The 19,621-nt window shown below is 34.8% G+C and overlaps 1 protein-coding gene across 2 annotated transcripts; it reads left to right on the forward strand.

Moving 5' to 3' along the window:
- Window positions 1–4,117: 4,117 nt before the first annotated feature.
- Window positions 4,118–18,942, forward strand: LOC115215095 (DNA-directed RNA polymerase I subunit RPA12). Of its 2 annotated transcripts, none has more exons than XM_029784263.2 (5): window positions 4,118–4,246; window positions 11,255–11,376; window positions 12,933–13,024; window positions 16,060–16,169; window positions 17,942–18,942. In XM_029784263.2, exons 2-5 carry the CDS (start codon window positions 11,256–11,258, stop codon window positions 17,964–17,966), a joined length of 348 nt encoding a protein of 115 aa, XP_029640123.1. In that variant the 5' UTR covers window positions 4,118–4,246; window position 11,255; the 3' UTR covers window positions 17,967–18,942. The 2 variants fall into 2 exon arrangements, with proteins under 2 accessions (XP_029640123.1, XP_036357592.1); XM_036501699.1 differs by lacking the exon at window positions 4,118–4,246 and adding an exon at window positions 8,231–8,326.
- Window positions 18,943–19,621: the final 679 nt, after the last annotated feature.

Here is a 19,621-nt window from a genome sequence, read left to right on the forward strand (position 1 = left end):
TTTAAAACTAATCAAAACATTTTCATTCACAAATCTGACTTTTGTAAGCGAGAATGATGACAGCAATAAACAGATTTTCATTTTTATTGGGCTTCAACAGCGGAACATAGTCAACCCGAATCTCCTTGATGAGTAGACGATAATTTTTATATAGAGAATTTTGGCAGGCAAAAATTCACATAATGTGTTACAAAATTGAGCTAAAGAAAAGTCTATTGTCTGTGTGTATGCGTGGGCGCGCAACATGCAATCTATAGCCGTTAGTTTTCGCTTTATTTTTTATTATCTCTTATTGAGCGAGAAATTTCACTTGTTTAAGATTTTTATCCACCTTCATTCAGCACATCAGCAAAGACGTTTTTTCCCACTTTACATTCTGAGTTCAAACTCCGCCGAGGTCCAATGAAATAAGTCCTGGCGAGGCACTAGTCGATGTAATCAACTAGTTCACTCCCTTCAAAATTTCAGTCCTTGTACCTATTGTAAAAAGCAAATTGTGATGAATATGAAGAGTCAACGCCGAGAACTTGGAAACAGAGTTGTCGCGCTTAGATGAATGAACGAATTAACGAATGCAGCTCAATCAATTTTGATGAATAAAAGCCGTTTGCTCAATTAACAATGGCGGCGAGCTGGCAGAATAAGATACTGTCAGCTTGATTTCTTTTATTTAGGCACATGGCTTCAGTTTAGTTATATAAATAAGTAAATAAAAATTAAGGGGGAGATAAGTAGTAAAAAAAAGCATAGGGACATTGGGTATTTGGCGAAGAAAGTGTTTTATGGTCGAAGTTGTAGTGGATCTAGCATGCATGAAGTGGATTCGATCCACCATAGCCAAATTTAAATTAACACTGCAACGGAACTTTTCCCCCGATGGAACAATGGTTTTCTCTGACAGCAGTTTTACATTTTCCAGCTGCCGTTAGCTGGGCCAAAATGTCTTCACCACTTGACCCTTTCTAACCTCTTCTACTTCGCCAAGAGCTAGAATAGAGATAACAAGACCACCAACTAAATCTATTGTTCTCAATGATATGTCTATCCTTCTGGATAGTTATAAAGGGAAGCACACCCCAAGCAAAAATCAGTTAGTCACTTTGGTGACATGGAAGTCTGGCTGACCAGCTAGAACCTTTGTCAGAGGATGAAATGAAGTTTACTGTCAGCAACTGTGAGACAACGTCCCACACCCTACAACTCTAGTAGCTTTAATTCTGTTCTCTTACAACATCAGTCTATCTCTCTCTGTAATTACTACTAAACATTGAAGAGGACACAAACTTTACTTCGCATGCTTTTGGATTTATTATAACCTGCTCGTCGAGGCAAGGTATTGTAACGTAACAGTAAATAAATATTTCCTTAAAACTTCAAGCATTGTTCATCTTTCACATCCTACAGTATGCAATTATAATAACAAAGTTTTATCGTTACAACTGCTGACTCCGACATCATCATAATATTGTGTACCTAAAAATATTTATCGTTACAAAGTACTTGACCGCATAGAAGAAACTTTAACTGAGGTGATACAAAGGTGGATTTTGCCTGGGTCTCATAGTCAGCGATGGATGGTGAGCATATAATTGTTTGTTTCATATCTGCATGAGTATCTCTGGCGTAAGTCCACTGAGAAAAGAAGACATTTATTCACTTTCTGGCGGCGATCGCCAGTCTTTAAGGTGTATAACAAGTAAGCGGCTTCTTTTATTACTTATCTCCCCTTAATTTTATTTGCTTTTTCCATGTAACTGAACAATTAACCGGGTGGTATTTCGTCCGTCTTTACGTTCTGAGTTCAAATTCCGGTTAATATAAAGACCTTCACCCGTTAACAATAAATAAATAAATAAATAACAGCCTGCTCGGTGTTAACTGTGCGGAAAACGAATGACAAAAAAATTTGCGAAAAATTTGTTTGTAATATTTCAATTTTTCAACAAAAAAAAAAAATATATATATATATATATATATATATATATATCAGAAATATTAAATTTCTAAATATCTCATAGAGATATGTACGGTGGTGGAGCGATAGAGTGGTTGTATACTGTCAACTTAACGTGACAGTCCTGTAAGGGAATTACACCACCGCTGTTTAGCCCTAGGAAGCATCGACGCTTCCTGTCGGCCTTGACACATTTCCTGTGTCCTTATATATTTACGAAGGGGAGACAAACACCCCCAACAGCTAGGCCTGCATCTAGAGACATGCATGTTTCTGGGTCTTGCCCATCATCAGTCTAGAGTAGCAGAGGCCTGCTTACTCTAGACTGATGATGGGCAAGACCCAGAAACATGCATGTCTCTAGATGCAGGCCTAGCTGTTAGGGGTGTTAGCCTCCCCTTCGTAAATATATAAGGACACAGGAAATGTGTCAAGGCCGACAGGAAGCGTCGATGCTTCCTAGGGCTAAACAGCGGTGGTGTAATTCCCTTACAGGACTGTCACGTTAAGTTGACAGTATACAACCACTCTCTCTCTCCCTCTCTCTCTCTCTATATATATATATATCTATATATATATATATATATATATATCTATATATATATATATATATATATATATTATATATATATATATATATATATATATATATATCCCAATCCCCTCCCAATTCTACGGCCTTGGCCTTCAAGCAGGCTATCCACATGCTAGAAATAACACCCAAATTTCAGAAAACTGCAATAACATAAAGAACACCTATTAGACTTTGGGGGGGGGGGTTACGTTTTAGTGACCAGGCGCTGCAGTGATCATTTTACTGTTTCACTATAACGCATACAGAAACAGACAAAACTCTTCATTTTCACTTTTAGACAGTGGGGAGGAGGGGAGGTCGGAGTTTTTCATAAACAATTTGAAATTAAAATTTGGGGTCTTTTCGGTTTGAACGGCAGTTTTTAACATAATTTCTAGGTAACTAAAAAATTTTAAACTTCGTACACTGGTAGAATGACTTTATAAAACATCTTTTTCTCTTGGCTTTAGTGAGAAAATTCTATAGTTTGTAAGATATTTGTTGTTTTTTTTCTTCTATCTCTGCAATTTCAACCAATCACTGACGTCTATTGAGTTAAAAAACATTCTATGCCGTATGAATATGTCCCTCGTTTAAGAAACAGATTGGGTTTATTTACATTTGTGAAGAAAAAAAGATACCCTTCCCCCACCCCTAACCCTAAAACAGATTGAAATGCAATAGATCGATACTAGGGTCATAATTATAGGGGACAATTTCATATGACATCGCTAGAAAAAACTGCCATTCAAACCGAAAAGATCCAAAATTTGAATTTGTGTTAATTTTTTTCCATACTCTTTCTGAAAGAAATTTTAGCATTTTCTTCAGTTTTGTGAGATTTGGCTATTATCTCTAGCATGTAGATAACTTGCTTGAAGGCCAAGGCCAGAGAATTCAAATACCCATTTACCCAAAAAGTTATGACGGAAAAATCGGATCGAAAGTCCTCTCCCGACCCACCAGTAAAATTTTTTTTGTCATATTCGTTTTCTACACAATTGTTAATACTCAGCAGGCTGTTTTGTTTTGTTTGTTAGTTTTTTGTTAACGGGTGAAGATCTTTATATTAACCCAAATTCCGCCGAGGTCAACTTTACTTTTCATCCTCTAGGGGTCAATTAAATAAGTACCAGTTACGCACTGGAGTCGGTGTGATCGACTAATCCCCTTCCAACAAATTTCAGGCCTTGTGCCTATAGCAGAAAAGATTAACAATGGAACTACCTAACCATTATATTAAGTGTGTTTGAGCATTCCACAGATATTTGCATCATTCACATAATCTGAGTGTTAGCGTGTATCATTCACCCAGGTCTTCGAATTACAGATACAGTCTATTCAACACAAGTACCGCGAACTAGGATCGAACCTAGATTATTATGTTCGGGGAGTAAAACTCTCAACATCATTTCCCAGAAGCGTAACAAAAGCGGCACTGACGGAAATTAATGGCTTCTGAAAAGAAGAATAATTTCATTAGCCGGATTAAAATTGACAACCGATTTTATATGCTTTCCAAAAGCGAATATCACTTTAATATAACAATTATAGCTGAAAATAATAAAGCGAACATTTCAAAATGTTAAATCTTTCTGATATTGATATTAAAAGTGAAGTTATTGATGACAATAAATCTATGTAAAGTTATTTCATTTTGCACCGGATATAGTATCGTTGTTCTACCAACACGTGTTGGGATCGGTCAACATTATCAGGTATTTAAAGAAATCTTTTCACATAATACGTGCATTATTTCAATATTTAAATACTGATCGTGAAATCAATGAGGCAAAGTTATATTTGTTGTTCCCTTCTCTCGAGTTGTATTGCAATGAATATAATTTAATTATCTTTAAACCAACTGTTTCTACGCAGTAGAAATATGCTAGAAATAGCAGTAAAATTTCTCCCTAAATCATATCCAATCATCATCATAAAAAAGTGACACATTAGATAAGTAATTTTTTTCGGGAATAACCATGTAAAAAAAAACCCAGTTATGTACCCAGATTTGTAAAATATAATTCGGTTTTATTACTATATATGAAGTTAATCGCCTAAAGCTACTTAATTACCTTGAAATATATCAATGAAAAATGTCTTAATGAAGTTATGATCCTTCATAGATTATTTTGAAAAGACAATTTTCTTCAACAGAGCTACCAAAACTTTTAACTTAACATTATCCTGTGACTTTTATTGAAGTAGACTGGTCTGGACCACAAATATTTTAGATTTATATGCTAATTTTTGTTTTTCTTTTAATATAAACTGACATTAAGGTGTCGAGCTGTCAGAATCGTTAGTCTTAACGTTCTAAGTTTAAATTCCGCCGGGGTCGATACAATAAGTACCAGTTGAACCTTTGAGGTCGAGGTAAACGACTTCCCGCTTCTGAAATTGTTCGCCTTCTGCCAGAATTTGAAACCAATATAGGCTGAGATTAATATAAAGTTACTAAACTCGTACTGGCATGAAAAAGTAGATGTAAAATGATGGTAGCATGGAATTGTAAATAATTTTCTAAATTATTTATAATTCCATGTTATTCCTGATGCTCTGAGTTATCTCGGTATGAAAATGTGTGTGTGTATATGTATGTATGTATGTATATATATATATATATATATATATATATATATAACTTACTGAGAGCCTCAAACTAAATTTGTGGCTGGTGCAAAGTCTCAACCAGACCTAGAGTGACATGGTGGTGGAATAGTATAGCTGTCAGAGCCATTAGAGCAAAGAAGCGGGACTGAAAGAGTGGTCATAACAAGGAACTACATCAGGTAGTTAGAAGGGAAGCTAGGAGGCAGGTATACCTGGCCAATGAGGGAAGCAGAAAGGAAAAAGTTTGCCAATGTTCTGCAGCTTGAAGTGTGTTGGGAAAAATTGTGATGTTGGACAGAAGTGCATTTGCATGGATGATGGTTCACTTGCAGCTAATGCCACTATGAAAGGCTGCTAAATGTAGAGAACTCATGGGAAGAGTGTCTGCCCAAGGTGGATCCAACAGAGGGACCAGTTATCCAAATAGACAGTATCTTGGTAGATAAAGCCATGAAGACAAGAAACCCTTGGACCACCAGGAATCACTGCTGAAATGCTTAAAATATATCATAGTGACGGGGACGTAAACACACCAGCATCGGTTGTCAAGCAATGCTAGGGGGACTAACATATACACACACACACACATATATATATACATATATACGACAGGCTTCTTTCAGTTTCCGTCTACCAAATCCACTCACAAGGCATTGGTCGGCCCGGGGCTATAGCAGAAAACACTTGCCCAAGTGGTTGGTAAGCAAGCTACTTACCACACTCCTGCGCCTATTTAGTCGAGTTTTCTTTATTTCATAGCATGTTCCATTTTTCCTTGATCCTCTTTCATCTGACCTAGATATTTAAAAAGATTTTTTGCATTTCTGATCTTTCTTATGTCTAGGGATGGATATTGATGTGTATGAATTGATTTTCTGGAGAATTGAAACAGCAAATTTACTTTATATTGACTTACTCATTTTGCCCCAGCTAAATTTGTATTTTATATGTTCAAGGAGAACAGCAATAATTTTTTGAAATAGTGATTATATCATGTTATACTGTTTTTAATGCATTTAGAGAAGGTTATTTGCTTAGCTGATATAGTTTTTGTAAAATAGTGAACATTTAAAAAAATATTATCCCAAAATAAAAAATGCAGTAAAAACTCCTCATTGTGCCCAACCCACCCCTGTGTGTGCATGTGTATGTGTGTGTGTATCATGAAGCATTGTCTAATATATGTAAATGTTTACAAGGTATTGAGGTCAATGGTTAGTTCTTTTAGTTGGTTATTCAACATTTCAGTGTTAGAATCCTTCTTCAAGAAATCTTTGAAGAAAAGGTGTGTTGTTAGCTAACTTCTCCCTTTTGTTGTGTGTATGAAGGGTTGTTTTGTTATAGTAGCCAGTCAACTGTGTTCATATCTGTTAATATGTGGGTTGTATTTGTTAATTAGACAAGTACACACATGGGTCATAGAATGCTTCAGCTTTATTATTATTTTATTGTTTTTTGTCTGTTTTTTTATCACACCTCCTGTGACCTCTTCAGCGACTCTTTATCCCACATGGCTCCTCTTAATGAACTAAGCAAAACAAGAGGAAACACATGAGATAAAGAGTCGCTGAAGATGTCACAGGATGTGTGACGAAAGAGCTTAGACAAAGGCTTCTATGCTAATGCTTCTTCTATCAAATATCACCTGTGGAAATGTCACATCCAAGACATCTAAGTTTACATTGAAGCTACAGAAACGTTGGGAACTTGAGGATGAAGAAGCTATTTTAACAAATACAATCAATGTATTGTCATGAATTCATTGTTACTCCAAGAGCCCCAACTAGTAAACATTCTTCAGATAAATGTTCCAGTTAAACTTCTTTTAGTATTGACAGCATTTCATCGAATATAAACACGCACGTTTGCATATGTAGAGGTGTATATGTATTTGTAAGAATTGTTACGGAATCCCCGAAAGTTGCTACGGAATCCCACCTGCCGTCGCTCGAACTCGAACTCGGGATCCCAACAAGTCGAGTGACGACAATTGACCAGGCTCGATCGATCGGCGCAAGTTCGCCACGGAACTCAGAGAGGAGAGAGATAACAACAACAACAACAACAGCAGCAGGAAGAGACACAGAGGCACAAAGAAATACAGTGGAAGGCAATTGGCTTACATTTAACCTACTAGTTTATAACACTTTATAATTGTTACAACATCAAATATATCAAGATACATATCAGATGAATCAAAGAAAATGCATGCAAGAAAACAACACATCAAAGCATTCGGGTACAATAACAGTTCAGATTGATGCAATATACAGTCCGGAGACAACAGTTCTGTTTCAAATCACATTAATGTTACAGTTCAAATCACATTAAAGGCATATACAGTTCAATGTTCATTAAAGACTACAACAGAGTCTCTCTCTTTCTTTAACAGTTCTGTAACACAATGTTCATTTCTTTTACATTTCAATACATCGATTCTTTCTCCTTTCTCCCTTCTTTCTCTTTTTAGTTCAACACATCAATTCAAAGCATAAATAAACACATACCGTACAGTTCCTACTATAATAGCTGTGCCTTCCCTCTGCCGTAATCTCCCTCATTTCCTTAATCTTCTCTGCCTGTCTTCCTCTGTCACAGCAGAACAACCATTACTAAACTTGCTGTATCATCCCAACTGTTGCCTGTCTCTCACAAACTCCCAACTCCGACTGCTTGCCTTGAATCCCAAATGCCGACTGCCTCTCACAAACTGAACTGCTCACTTAAGGGGGTAGCCCTCAAATGAACCTTAATTCACCTGAAAGAGTCGGGTGGTTTCCCCAGAGGTAATTAATCAACCCGCATCTGGCAGAACAATGGATTCATTCCCAAAAGTAGGTCGCCAGCTCTGTCCTTAAGTTGAACTCACAACAGTATGAATCTCTATGTATAAATGTGTGTGTGTGACTGTGCACATTCTTAGGTGTACACGTTGGTTGTACTTGGAAATGTATAAAGCATTGCTACTTTAATAAGGTAAATATTTTAGATAGTAATGAAAAGTTATTTCCCCTTGACTGTTTGTGGCGTTTCAATTCTTTAAACGTTGGGAAAATACGATTATTTTCAGGTCCTTTGAATTTGGAGAGGTGTGGGTGGAGCTGATGACACTTATAGGTTAACCTTGCAGGGATGCAAAAGGTTTTATTCTGTTGATGTAACTGGCTGGCAATGTTGAATAGGTAATAAAGTGTTGCTCATTGGTGAGTGTGAGGGATTCACGAAACAACAAATCACAGATTGGTCACACTCTAAATCATGTGGAAAGCTATCATATACAGTTGTCCCTTGGTTTAATAGTATTCTATTTACCACCATTTCATTTCTTTTTTTTTTTTCCACATATATCTCTAAGAAATATAATTTCATTATTTCCATTTTTTATTGGGGGGGGGGGGTTACTTTACTTTATCACCTCTGCCGTAGTGAAGGCAGAGGTATTGTTTTCAGTCATGTTTGTTTGTCCATGGACAAGATATCACAAGAACTGCTGGATGGAGTCAGATAAAACTTTCAGAGATGTTTGGCTGCATGACAGGCATGAACTGATTAGATTTTGAGATCGATCTAGTGCCAGACAAAGATTCTGGATTATTTGTTATATTTACTTTACTTTACATGAAGTATTACGGTCTTGTGTTGACTTTCAAGACTTTCTCTGATTATCCCCTTGGAAGCACGCTCATGGTTTCCAAAGTTTTAGTTTTGTTTCTCTAGTATTAATTTTACTCGCGTAGAAACTGATGGATTAACAAATCAAACTACATAAACAAACGGCAGCAAAACCGTTCAGAAATTAAATAACACTGATATATTCAGTAACAATAATAAATTTAATTTATCCTCGACAATTTTTAGTTTTACCAATTTTGAATATATCACTCTTGTTGAAAACCTCTTACCTACTTGACAATTTCATTTCTAGCTTTGCCTTGAAGGAAGCTTTACTTCTTGGACTCGTGTTAAATTTTTCACTATAGACCTTAAAGGTTGTAAAGACACTATATCAGTGGGTAGACTGAAAAAGGCCTTCATAGAGAAAACTGTTCCCACTGCAGATGACACACAGCATTACAAACATGGCCCGCACACCCACCTTCACATTCCATGATTACCATTGGGATCAATTAGGTACCTGACAAAGACTGGATTATTTTTCCAGTTTTTTTTACTTAATTTTTTGAGAGCGGTCAGGTTTATCTTTAGTATTCTTGTTTATGAGAGCAGTTGAGTTTATTTCAGATATACACATTTTAAAAATCATCTCCAGCTAATCGTTAAGAGGGTGTTGCCTTGGCGGAGGTTTGTTTGTCCATGGACAAGATATCACAAGAACTGCTGGATGGATTCAGATGAAACTTTCAGGGATGTTTGACCACATGACAGGCATGAACTGATTAGATTTTGGGATCGATCTAGTGCCAGACAAAGATTCTAGATTATTTGTTATACTTACTTTACATGAAGTATTACTCTCTGAGTGCTCGTTTTATATTTATTTATTAAATATTCTTTAGATTAAATAAATAGTTTCCAAATGAGTAAGAAAGTTTATTTCTCTGGAAATGAAAACTAATATATATATATATATATGTATTTGGTGTTTTCATCCAAAATAGAAATGAACACCATTCCTCCATGTGATTGGCTTGAAAAATTGTTAAGATATTAAGATATTTTTCTTAACATTGAAACCAATGGCAGCCTTAATACACATATAAAGAAATTTTATCCACCAATGCAGTGTTGAGCACCCATTCTCATCATTCAACATTTACATATATAAATATATATACACACTTTTTATTAGCTCTAGTTTTAATAAAAATATATCCTCTACAACATATACTGAGCACTTCTTTCTCACTTCAACATTAAGCAATATATATATAGATATGACAATTATATTTTTATCCCCATTGACATAAATGCTTGAATTTGGTTTGTAGTTTTTTATTGATAATAGCATTTAAAGTGTATATCTCTCACTTTAAGCAATTTTGACAAACTTGTGACTTATATAACCAATTTGTCATGTAAACCATAGGACAGCTGGATGTATGTTTGTCTCTGTGTGTGTTGTGTATTTATTTAATTATTAATGCAAACAGTATAAAGCAAAGAAACACACTATGAAGATTCTAGTGCTGTTCACAGATGACAATGCACTGTATATCCATAGCGCTGGATATATGCGGAAACTGACAGATAACTTTGCCAGAGCTGCACAACAGTTCAGCCTAAAGATTAACATCAAAAATACTGAATGCCTCTGTAATAGAACAAAACATCATTATTAGACATGAAGGGCTGGTCTAGTGCAAAGTATTCAGATACTTAGGCAGCACTATCTCAGATAACGCATATCTGGACCAGGAAACCACATACAAAATGAACAGAGCTTATGCCTTATTTAGCAAGTTGCAGAAGAAGCTGTGGGAAAATAGGTATAATTCTATATGGGCCAAACATAAGGTATACCAGGCTATAGTGCTTTCTTCCCTGCTGTATGGAGCTGAAACTGGGATAGTCTAATAAAGTTTAAGTAGATCAGTTACATATATGATGAGACAACTACGACAAATTATGAATATCATTGTTTGACAAGATCAGGAATAAAGTGATCCTCTGGTGTGCTGGTCTGCCTTCTCTGATGGAAATCCTCATTGATAGAAATTTACATTGATTGGGACATGTTCACATGATGGACAACTCCTTTACTTCCAACTATGCAGTGAGGAAAGAAACCATGGAAAGACCGAGCCTAAGATTTAAAGGAACTGCAAAAAAGTGTATGAAATGGAAAGGAATTGAATCATAATAAATGGTAAACTCAAGTGAAAATCCAACCAGTATGGAGAAAGCTTATCAAGTCATGTCAAAGCCATGAACAGTCATAATCACAATGACTGACAGATACAACCAGTACAAACAAGGATATTATTATTATCTATTAGTGCAAAAACTGCTAGTGTAGTGGTGTCTAAACCAGAATCTGGTAATATATCTATCCCTAGAGTTCATTTAATTAACTTATCTGATAGTTTATCAACATTTATTTTATATTATCATTTATATTTCTCTCTTTTTTTTTTTGATACATGATACAGCATGTCGAAAATATTTGAAACAGAATTGGAATTTTGTGAGGTATGTGGCTCGGTTTTGCCTTTACCAGGTGAGACAATGTTTATTGAATGCAAAAGATGCCAAAACAAAATCAACGTGAAAGGTGAGATTTATTCAATTATATATTTGATATATTTTCATAAAACTGGTTGAATTGGTAACAGTGTAGTGGGCAATATTTGGTGTGGTGCTTGGTAACTTTGTTTTATATATGCTGCCAGGATCAGTCTTGCTTTTTATCCTTGGGGAGGCCAGTATAGTCAATTGCAGTCCCTCTCAAATTGGAACTTTGTAGCAATGTAAAACATTAACATTTCTTAAGGTCATTGCAATGAATCATTCTCATAATTATTAATGGTCTAAAAAGTGAAACAACATGCTCTCTTAAAAGCACCAAGTCTTCTAAAGCGGAATACAAATGATGTGACATTCAGTGCCAGAAGAAGTTGTTTAGTGAAAAACAGCCAACAAATTCAAAAATAGATTTGATAAATATTTGAAGAACAATTTGAGACTCCAGTTAATCATTGAAAAGTTCACTACAAACAAGTCTGGTTTTATGAGTTACATTTTTCAGTGACGTTTTTATGCAGATCCAATTAAATTTCCCCTATGGCTTTTGTTTCTCTTATTATTGTTGTACTTGTTTTTCTTCTTTTTATCATTAGGATGTAAGGACAATGGATAGCAGACCTGATAGGGCATCACTTAAAATAGCTTGTGTTATCTAATTACTTCTTTGTGTTCAAATTCCATTGAGGTTGGCTTTGCCTTTCATTCTTACTGGGTTGAAAAAATATGCTCCAGTCAGATATTGGGTCAATTAAAGTAATTACCTTCCTCCCCAAAGTGTATGCCTTAGTGGCAAAGTTAAGAAAAATCATTATTATTAAGGTATGAGAAATCAATACTTACATTTGCCAGTGCCACATGAAATGCACTCGTGCCAGTGCCACATTATATGCACTCATGCCAGTGTCACGTTATATGCACTTGTACCAGTACCACATAAATGAACCCATGCTGGTGGCACATAAAAAGCACCCAGCACATTCTGTAAAGTGGTTGGCATTAGGAAGGGCATCGAGCCATAGAAATCATGCTAAAACAGACAATTTGAGTCTGAACAGTTCTCCGACTGGCAGGCGGATCTTGTTAAACCATCCAACTCCTGCTAGCATAGAAAACAGAGGTTGAATGATGATGTCTGTGTATGTGTGAGAGAGAGAGAAAGGGAGGGAAAGATTGTTGTCATGAACTGGAATAACAGTAAAGCAAAACATTTGTTTACCAGCATACAATAACTATTAACCCACTAATATACTGTCTGCCTGTTAGCTTAAAAATTCCTACTTCATTAAATTAGGAAGCTGTATACCACCCCTACCAACACATCATTTTATGTTCTCTCATCTTGTCCCTGGCTAATTGAAAACAAAACAAAAACATATACCATTCATAATTGGCATGGATTGAGCAACATCAGCAATACATTTCTTCATACATCTAACTTCTGTGGTTTTCTTTTGATAATGTAATTTTTATAATTTTAATACCCATTACCTTAAAGAATTTTTCTGTAGAGAAATTAATTCTGTAGGTACAACATTGTGACTTTGATTGATTATTCCATTTTGGTGTTTTATTTTTTCTTTATAGAATTCCATGGTATTGAAAATCATTCATCTCACATTTTCAAATCTTATGATGCTAGCACAAATGATAAAGAAGAGGAGCTGTCTGGTCCCACGGTAGGTATATCATAGCAACTAGTCATTGTGAATGATTTAATAGCTGTTCTTTACATGGTGATTCCAAGAAGGAATACTCTGGAAAGATTTTCCATGTTCATGGGATAAACTGAATTCAAACATTTCTCAGTAGATAATTTTGTACAACAGCAGAGCCTGTGGTACTTATTTAAGCATTGGGAGCTTATTTCTTTGTCCACCAAATACAGTCCAATCACAGTGTCAGGATATAAACAACTGACAGTCTCTCTTCTTTTTCATCATGGCTCCAAAGACTATGTATATAGGAATGTTGTTGGCTGCAAGGTTGTGCTTTGTTTAATGTAACCTGAACCAACCAGTGGATATTCATTATTTTTGGTACCAAGAGTAATAAGGGATTGTTTGTGCTACTCCGAACAAATATCACACAAAGTATTTTTTATTTGGAAGCATCTTTTTCTTGCACACTAATGTATGTTGATGAAAGATATACATATATATGGTGGGCTCTCATACATCTTCCCTCTACCAAATTCATCTTATAAAGTGTTGATAAAATTGCAGCTATGGCAGAAGACACTTGCCCAAGGTACTGTGCAGTGGAATCAAAACTGGAACGACATGATTGCAAGGCAAACTTCTAAACCACAATATTTTAATCTTTTGTTTTTCAGTATTTTAAACAATATCTTTGTCAGTTCTTTATGATGCTTTAATAATCTACAATAAAATTATAGTTGTGTTGGAAATAAAATCAAGAATTTACAGGAAATCATCTGTTTTTCATGCTGGCATGGGTTAGATGGTTTGACTGGGACTGATAAGCCAGGTTCCAATCTTGTTTTGGCATGGTGTCTATGGCTAGATGCCTTTCCTAATGCCAGCCACTCCAAGAGTGTAGTGGATGCCTTTTGTGTGTCACCAGCACTGGTCACAACTACAATTTCATTTGGCTTGATGTGTCTTAAGCACTGCAAATTGCTAAAAGTCATCACCTCTGTGAAACTCAGCATCCAAAGTTCATGCTTTGCCACCTCGTCCCATGTCTTCCTGGTCTACCTCTTCCACAGGTTCTCTCCACATTATAAATTATGATAATTTATTAAATATTTTATTCTTATTTTGATACAAATATCATACATTAATGGCAAGCTGGGTCTTTGTTCTAGACTATATTCTTTGTTTAGTTGTTTCACTTCATTTGCTCTTTGTACATGTACTTTTAAGCCATGGCATAGCTGACTGCCCTAGATATACTATATGAAGACAGCTTTGGATGATGACATTATGTTAATTTATATTTCACTCTTCTTAAGAGGTGTATTATAATGTTGTATTAAATTATTCATAAGTTGATTTTGCAACCCAAATCTTCAGCCCTGTATATTTAACAAGCTTATTTCAACTTTAGTTGGTCACAACTAAATCTTCAAATCTTCAAATCACAGGCCCACATCCAAAACCTAGTACTTCGCTTACTGGTTGGAATGTTGCCAGTTTTATGGAACTATCTCTGAATGTAAATGTACTCCACTCTTGGATACATCATCACAGTCATAACCCTTTAGATTTTTCTTTCCTCCAAATCCCCTAAATAGTTCACTTACAACAATGTTGCAACAATACAAGAACACTTGAAAGTAACTTCTTACCCCAACCAACTGCCTGTAAGATTACTATCTGGAAATGAAAAGATACTTTTGTCCATTCACATCCTGCAACTTCTCTCATATTTGATCACTCTGATCCCTTGGCTAAGAAGATTTCTACTAACTACACAAATTCCTGTGCAGAGGGATCTTAGCCAAGGGATTACTCTGATCCCTTGGCTAAGAAGATTTCAACTAACTACACAAATTCCTGTGCAGATAATACACTTCACACTTCCTTAATTTTTTGCATACAAGTGTCATCCACATATAACATAGGCACCCAGTGCCTGATCTTAGTTATTTTCATAAACAGATCCAAAAGTATCCTCATTGGGGACATGATAACCTAGTTATCAACAGCATAAAGCACACTAGTTACATATATCAAGGTAGAATCTTGTATCTCACTTTCTCTTGTCATGAATAATAGACTTTCTACAAATGCACATTATGCCCTCAAATGTATATAACATTACCAAAACTACATCCCTAACATGTGGTTTAAAATACTTCAGCCATGATTTGTTACTAACCTTCCAAGTTTGAATAAAGCCTTAAGAGTTTTGTTCATATATTTGGGTTGGTGTTGTTGCTACACACTATCAACCAAATACAAAATTGTCATTTGGTTGATAAAGTAATATGTTCACCAACACACTCAGCATCTATCTCACAAATATATGGTGTCCTCTTTTTGCCTCTTCTATCATTAGTAGAATGGTTTCTGCTTCTAAACTAGTTGTCACACCCTTCCACACAAGACTCATCCAACACACTCACCACTTATCAACCCTCTTATTTCATCACCCAAGCCTCACCCTAGACACATCTGCCAGTCCTTCTTTAGAACTATACTTTGAAATTCTCTCCTTGCTCGTGTTTTTTCTCCAGATATCATACAGATGTTCCAACTAAACTACATTGACTTTACCAGTTTAGGCGAATTCACAAAAGTTATGGCCACAGTCTTTTCTCCTTTAACTAACCATAATACTTATATAAATCAGTAGTTTGCAACCATTTCATTATCAAGGACCCCTATTATTTAAACGGATTTTCCCATGGGCTCCATGTTTCTCTCTATTCAACCAGCCAATTTTATTGACAAACTCATTTCCCTGTTTTCTCTCTTGATTGAAAGATGTATGTAACTGAATAATTATATGTAATAAAGTCATTGTACATTTTACACTGCAACCTTTTAAAATTTTGAACATACTCTGTAGACTTTAATGGACTTCTGGTTGGGTACTCCTAATTTAGACAGGTGCACACATGTATATAGGGTCTAAAATTTAGCAATATAAAATTCATTTTAAAAAGAGTTCCAATCTCTTGTGGTTTGAAGATGGATTTTGCGATTTTATTAATTAAAGTTTGCTTATCTTGTATGTGTTCTAGGTTGAACGCAAGTGTTCAAATTGTGGCTATGAAGAAATGATATTTAAAGCTCAACAGACAAGGTCAGCAGATGAAGGTCAAACTATATTTTATACATGCAAAGAATGCAGGTAAGTTGTCTGTTAAGTTATATCTATTCATCTCTCAAGTGCTCAGTCTTGTGTATTGTTATTTAACTTTTTAATGTCATTTCATTATCAGTTTGGTATCTACTTTTCCATGTTGATACAAGTTGAATAGATATGCAATAAAAGATGTTTCCATGTGTCTCAAGTCTGTTCTGTTTGTTCATAAATCTTTCATTTGAAAACTACCATTATCATGATCAACGTTTAATGTCCATTTTCCATGCTGGCATGGGTTGGGCGGCTTGAGGAGAACTGGCAAGGCCAGGGGCTGCACTAGTTTCCATAGTCTGTTTTGGTTTGTTTCTGCAGCTGAATGCCATTCCTAATGCCAACCCATTTACAGAGTGTACTGAGTGCTTTTTACATGGCAACATTACCAGTTTTTTTATGTGATACCAGCACCTACACCAATATATATATTTTTTTTAAGTCCTAAACTATTAGAAAAGAATGTTTACTAAATGTTTAGTGTTATAGTGTCAGAAAGAGTAGACTAAGTATCATCCTTATATGTTCAGGTTTCAAATCACATCAGGGTTGACTGCCTTTTATATTCTTGGAGCCTTTCATATACTGGAGTTGATTCAGTTAACTATGTCTACTAAATCCCTAATACATTTTTGACCATCCAAAAATATGAGAAATCACTATGACATCTTGAAACAGTCTCAATGTATTACAGGAACAGACATTAGTAAAATAAGTACTATAACTACTAAGTGAAAATTAATTATTTGTATTGATCTGTTCAACAAGTAGCCTTATGGCTGTGAAAGAAATGAATTTTTAATACATTGGTCATGTGTAGTGTTTTGATGTCTTTCATGTGCAATAATCTTTTGAGCTGAGTTCATAAAAAAACTACCAGTAACATGCTAAAACTGAAAGTATATGCTATCTGTAACCCCATAAATCTTGGTTTTAAATCCACTGCATTTTTTGGGGGGTGGGGAAAGTTTACTTAATTAACCCTTTTGATACCAGCCCAGCTCAAACTGTCTCTGGCTCTGTTGTACAAATGTCTTGTTTTCAAAAGTTCTGAATTAAAATCTTCCACTGAACCTTAGTCACGATTTATGTTCCTAATACTAGCTTAATGATAACTAAGTTATTTTACTAAATTCTTTGTTATATGTAAAATTAATTGAAAGAAACACTGAGCATCTCAACAAAAATATGGTAACAAAAGGGTTAAATATATGACTCAGTTCATTTAGTTGTTTGAAGTTGTTATCAAGAGACAGACCCATCCAGGAAAATATTTTTTCTCAAATTCACTTAATGCTCTGAAAACTGAACAAAATATTTCTCTCTGGAGTTCAGGGGACTGTTTCTGGTTCAGGGAATTAACCCTAACCTTTTTCTATTTAATACAAATACAAACAAAATTGTGTGCCAAATCAAAAGAATTTGTAGTATGATTTTACTTTCATTCATTGAATAATAAAACATTCCTCTACATTTACTTATTTAGAGTTCATGCTTGTCTGTTCCTGAGCAAAACCTTCTCCCATAATTTTTACATCTTTTGTCCAAAAGCTAAGAATTAGGTCCTGTAAAATTTAGATAATAAAATAGACTATCAGAATTTTGATTCTTGGAATTTTTCAGTACATTAAACTGGAATTAAAATTTAGTAAATGTATTCAGTTTATATAGTTCTTTGATTATTTGTATCTTTATTCATTTCTTTCAATTAACTGATTTATATATTTCTTCCATTTAAATAATATTTCTATTTTTATTTGTTACAGACATCAAGAAATCGAGTATTCCTGAAATTCTGGTTATTGGATACATAATGAAAATGAAAATGTGATTTGGCACAACCATTTTATAGGACTGACTGATTATAAAAAACTGATAACATTCACTAGTTATCATTTAAAATTGAATTTCAAGACATTTTGTAAATATGTGTGTATATGAGTTATTTTATAGAAATATAATCTATTTTAAATACTGAATATGAGGTTTTGTATCAAGTTTTCTAATTACTGTGTCATGGTATATGTATGCCATACTTTTTGAGTGTAATTATGTCGTTAGTTTTAACAAAGGACATCTAACTGTATAAATACCTGCTCTAAATGGAGTAATTCTCACCAATCTTTTGAATCCTTTTTGTTTATTTTTTTTCACCAGAGACATAATACCAGTTACAGGATACAAGCACTCAGACATTAGACATTTGGCCATTGTAGTATCAGCTTAGCTGGCTAATAATTTTCATACTGGAAAACGTTATTTGAAACCATTTAGTGGCAAATAGGAATATGATCATTTGTGAACTAAATAAGTACATTAGGCAATGATTGTGAAAGATATGTGGAGGTCAGAGAGAGTGAGTAAAAATGAGTTTTATGTGCAACATTAAAAGCCTTTGAATAGAAGTGATATATGAAGGAGAGGTGGGTGTGCAAGTATTATTTCATTTTGTTTTCTATCATTATTTGTGAACATTAATATTACTGGTTACATGTTTCCAATGAGCCAGTTGCTGGTTCAGAATAGTTCTGACACCATAACTAATAAAGAAATGTCTTTAACTAGGTGCAAACTACTTCTTTTGAAGAGCACTGGGATTTTCCCTTTCCTACAGTATCTATTACAATATATACTTGCTCTAAAGTGTATCTATTCTATTTAGTGGAGTAAAAGAAACCTGGACTAATTCTGTATTTGATCTATGTTCTGCATTAAAATTTTGCTATGGTATGGTAACTTTGCCTAACATCTTTGGAGTTGATAAAAATAATTGTCAAGTTTTTTTTTTTATTTAATTGGAGTGCTCCTCTTTTAAAATCTTCAAATTTATGTTTTTATGTTGTTCTCATAAATCCATTTGTTAATACAAGTTTTAAACAAGCTCCAGAAGACACAATGTATATAAATTAGTAGGCCTGAAATGCATTTTGTACTATATCTTCTGTGGGTCCATGATCCTCATCATCAGCCTTTAACTTCCATTTTCCATAATGTTATAGGTTGGACAGTTTGACCAGAGCTGGCAAACTGGGAAGCTGCAACAAGTTTCAGTTAGATTTGGCTTGGTTTCTATGACTAGATGCCCTTCTTAACTCCAACCATTTTACAGTGTGTGCTGGGTGCTTTTAACGTGGCATTGGCACAAGGACTTTTACATCACACCAGCATGAGTGCTTTTTGTGTGACACCAGCATGAGCAAAATTAATTTCAGAAAGTTGGTAGATCTGTATTTGTGTTCCTGGAACAGTGTTTCATTGCTTTATGTCATGTATGAATGCACAAGACAACTAGAATTATGTGTTACTTACATGTATTATGAGTTTCATGCCTAAGGTTTCCAATGTAAGATATGGTCAACTTAATTTGGCTCGGAAAGTTTCTTTGTATTTGTTTGAAAATTGGAATAATATCCTTGTTTTGTTGGGGACAATTTACAGTCAACTAC

This window comes from Octopus sinensis, linkage group LG1 (assembly GCF_006345805.1).
Source record: "Octopus sinensis linkage group LG1, ASM634580v1, whole genome shotgun sequence".
NCBI classification, from domain to species: domain Eukaryota; kingdom Metazoa; phylum Mollusca; class Cephalopoda; order Octopoda; family Octopodidae; genus Octopus; species Octopus sinensis.

What these genes read in the sequence shown, in the direction of transcription:
- LOC115215095 (XM_036501699.1), top strand. An exon ending in AAACAAAATCAACGTGAAAG is followed by an intron (nt 11,377 to 12,932) that starts GTGAGATTTATT and finishes TTTTCTTTATAG; the next exon opens with AATTCCATGGTATTGAAAAT. An exon ending in TATACATGCAAAGAATGCAG is followed by an intron (nt 16,170 to 17,941) that starts GTAAGTTGTCTG and finishes TATTTGTTACAG; the next exon opens with ACATCAAGAAATCGAGTATT.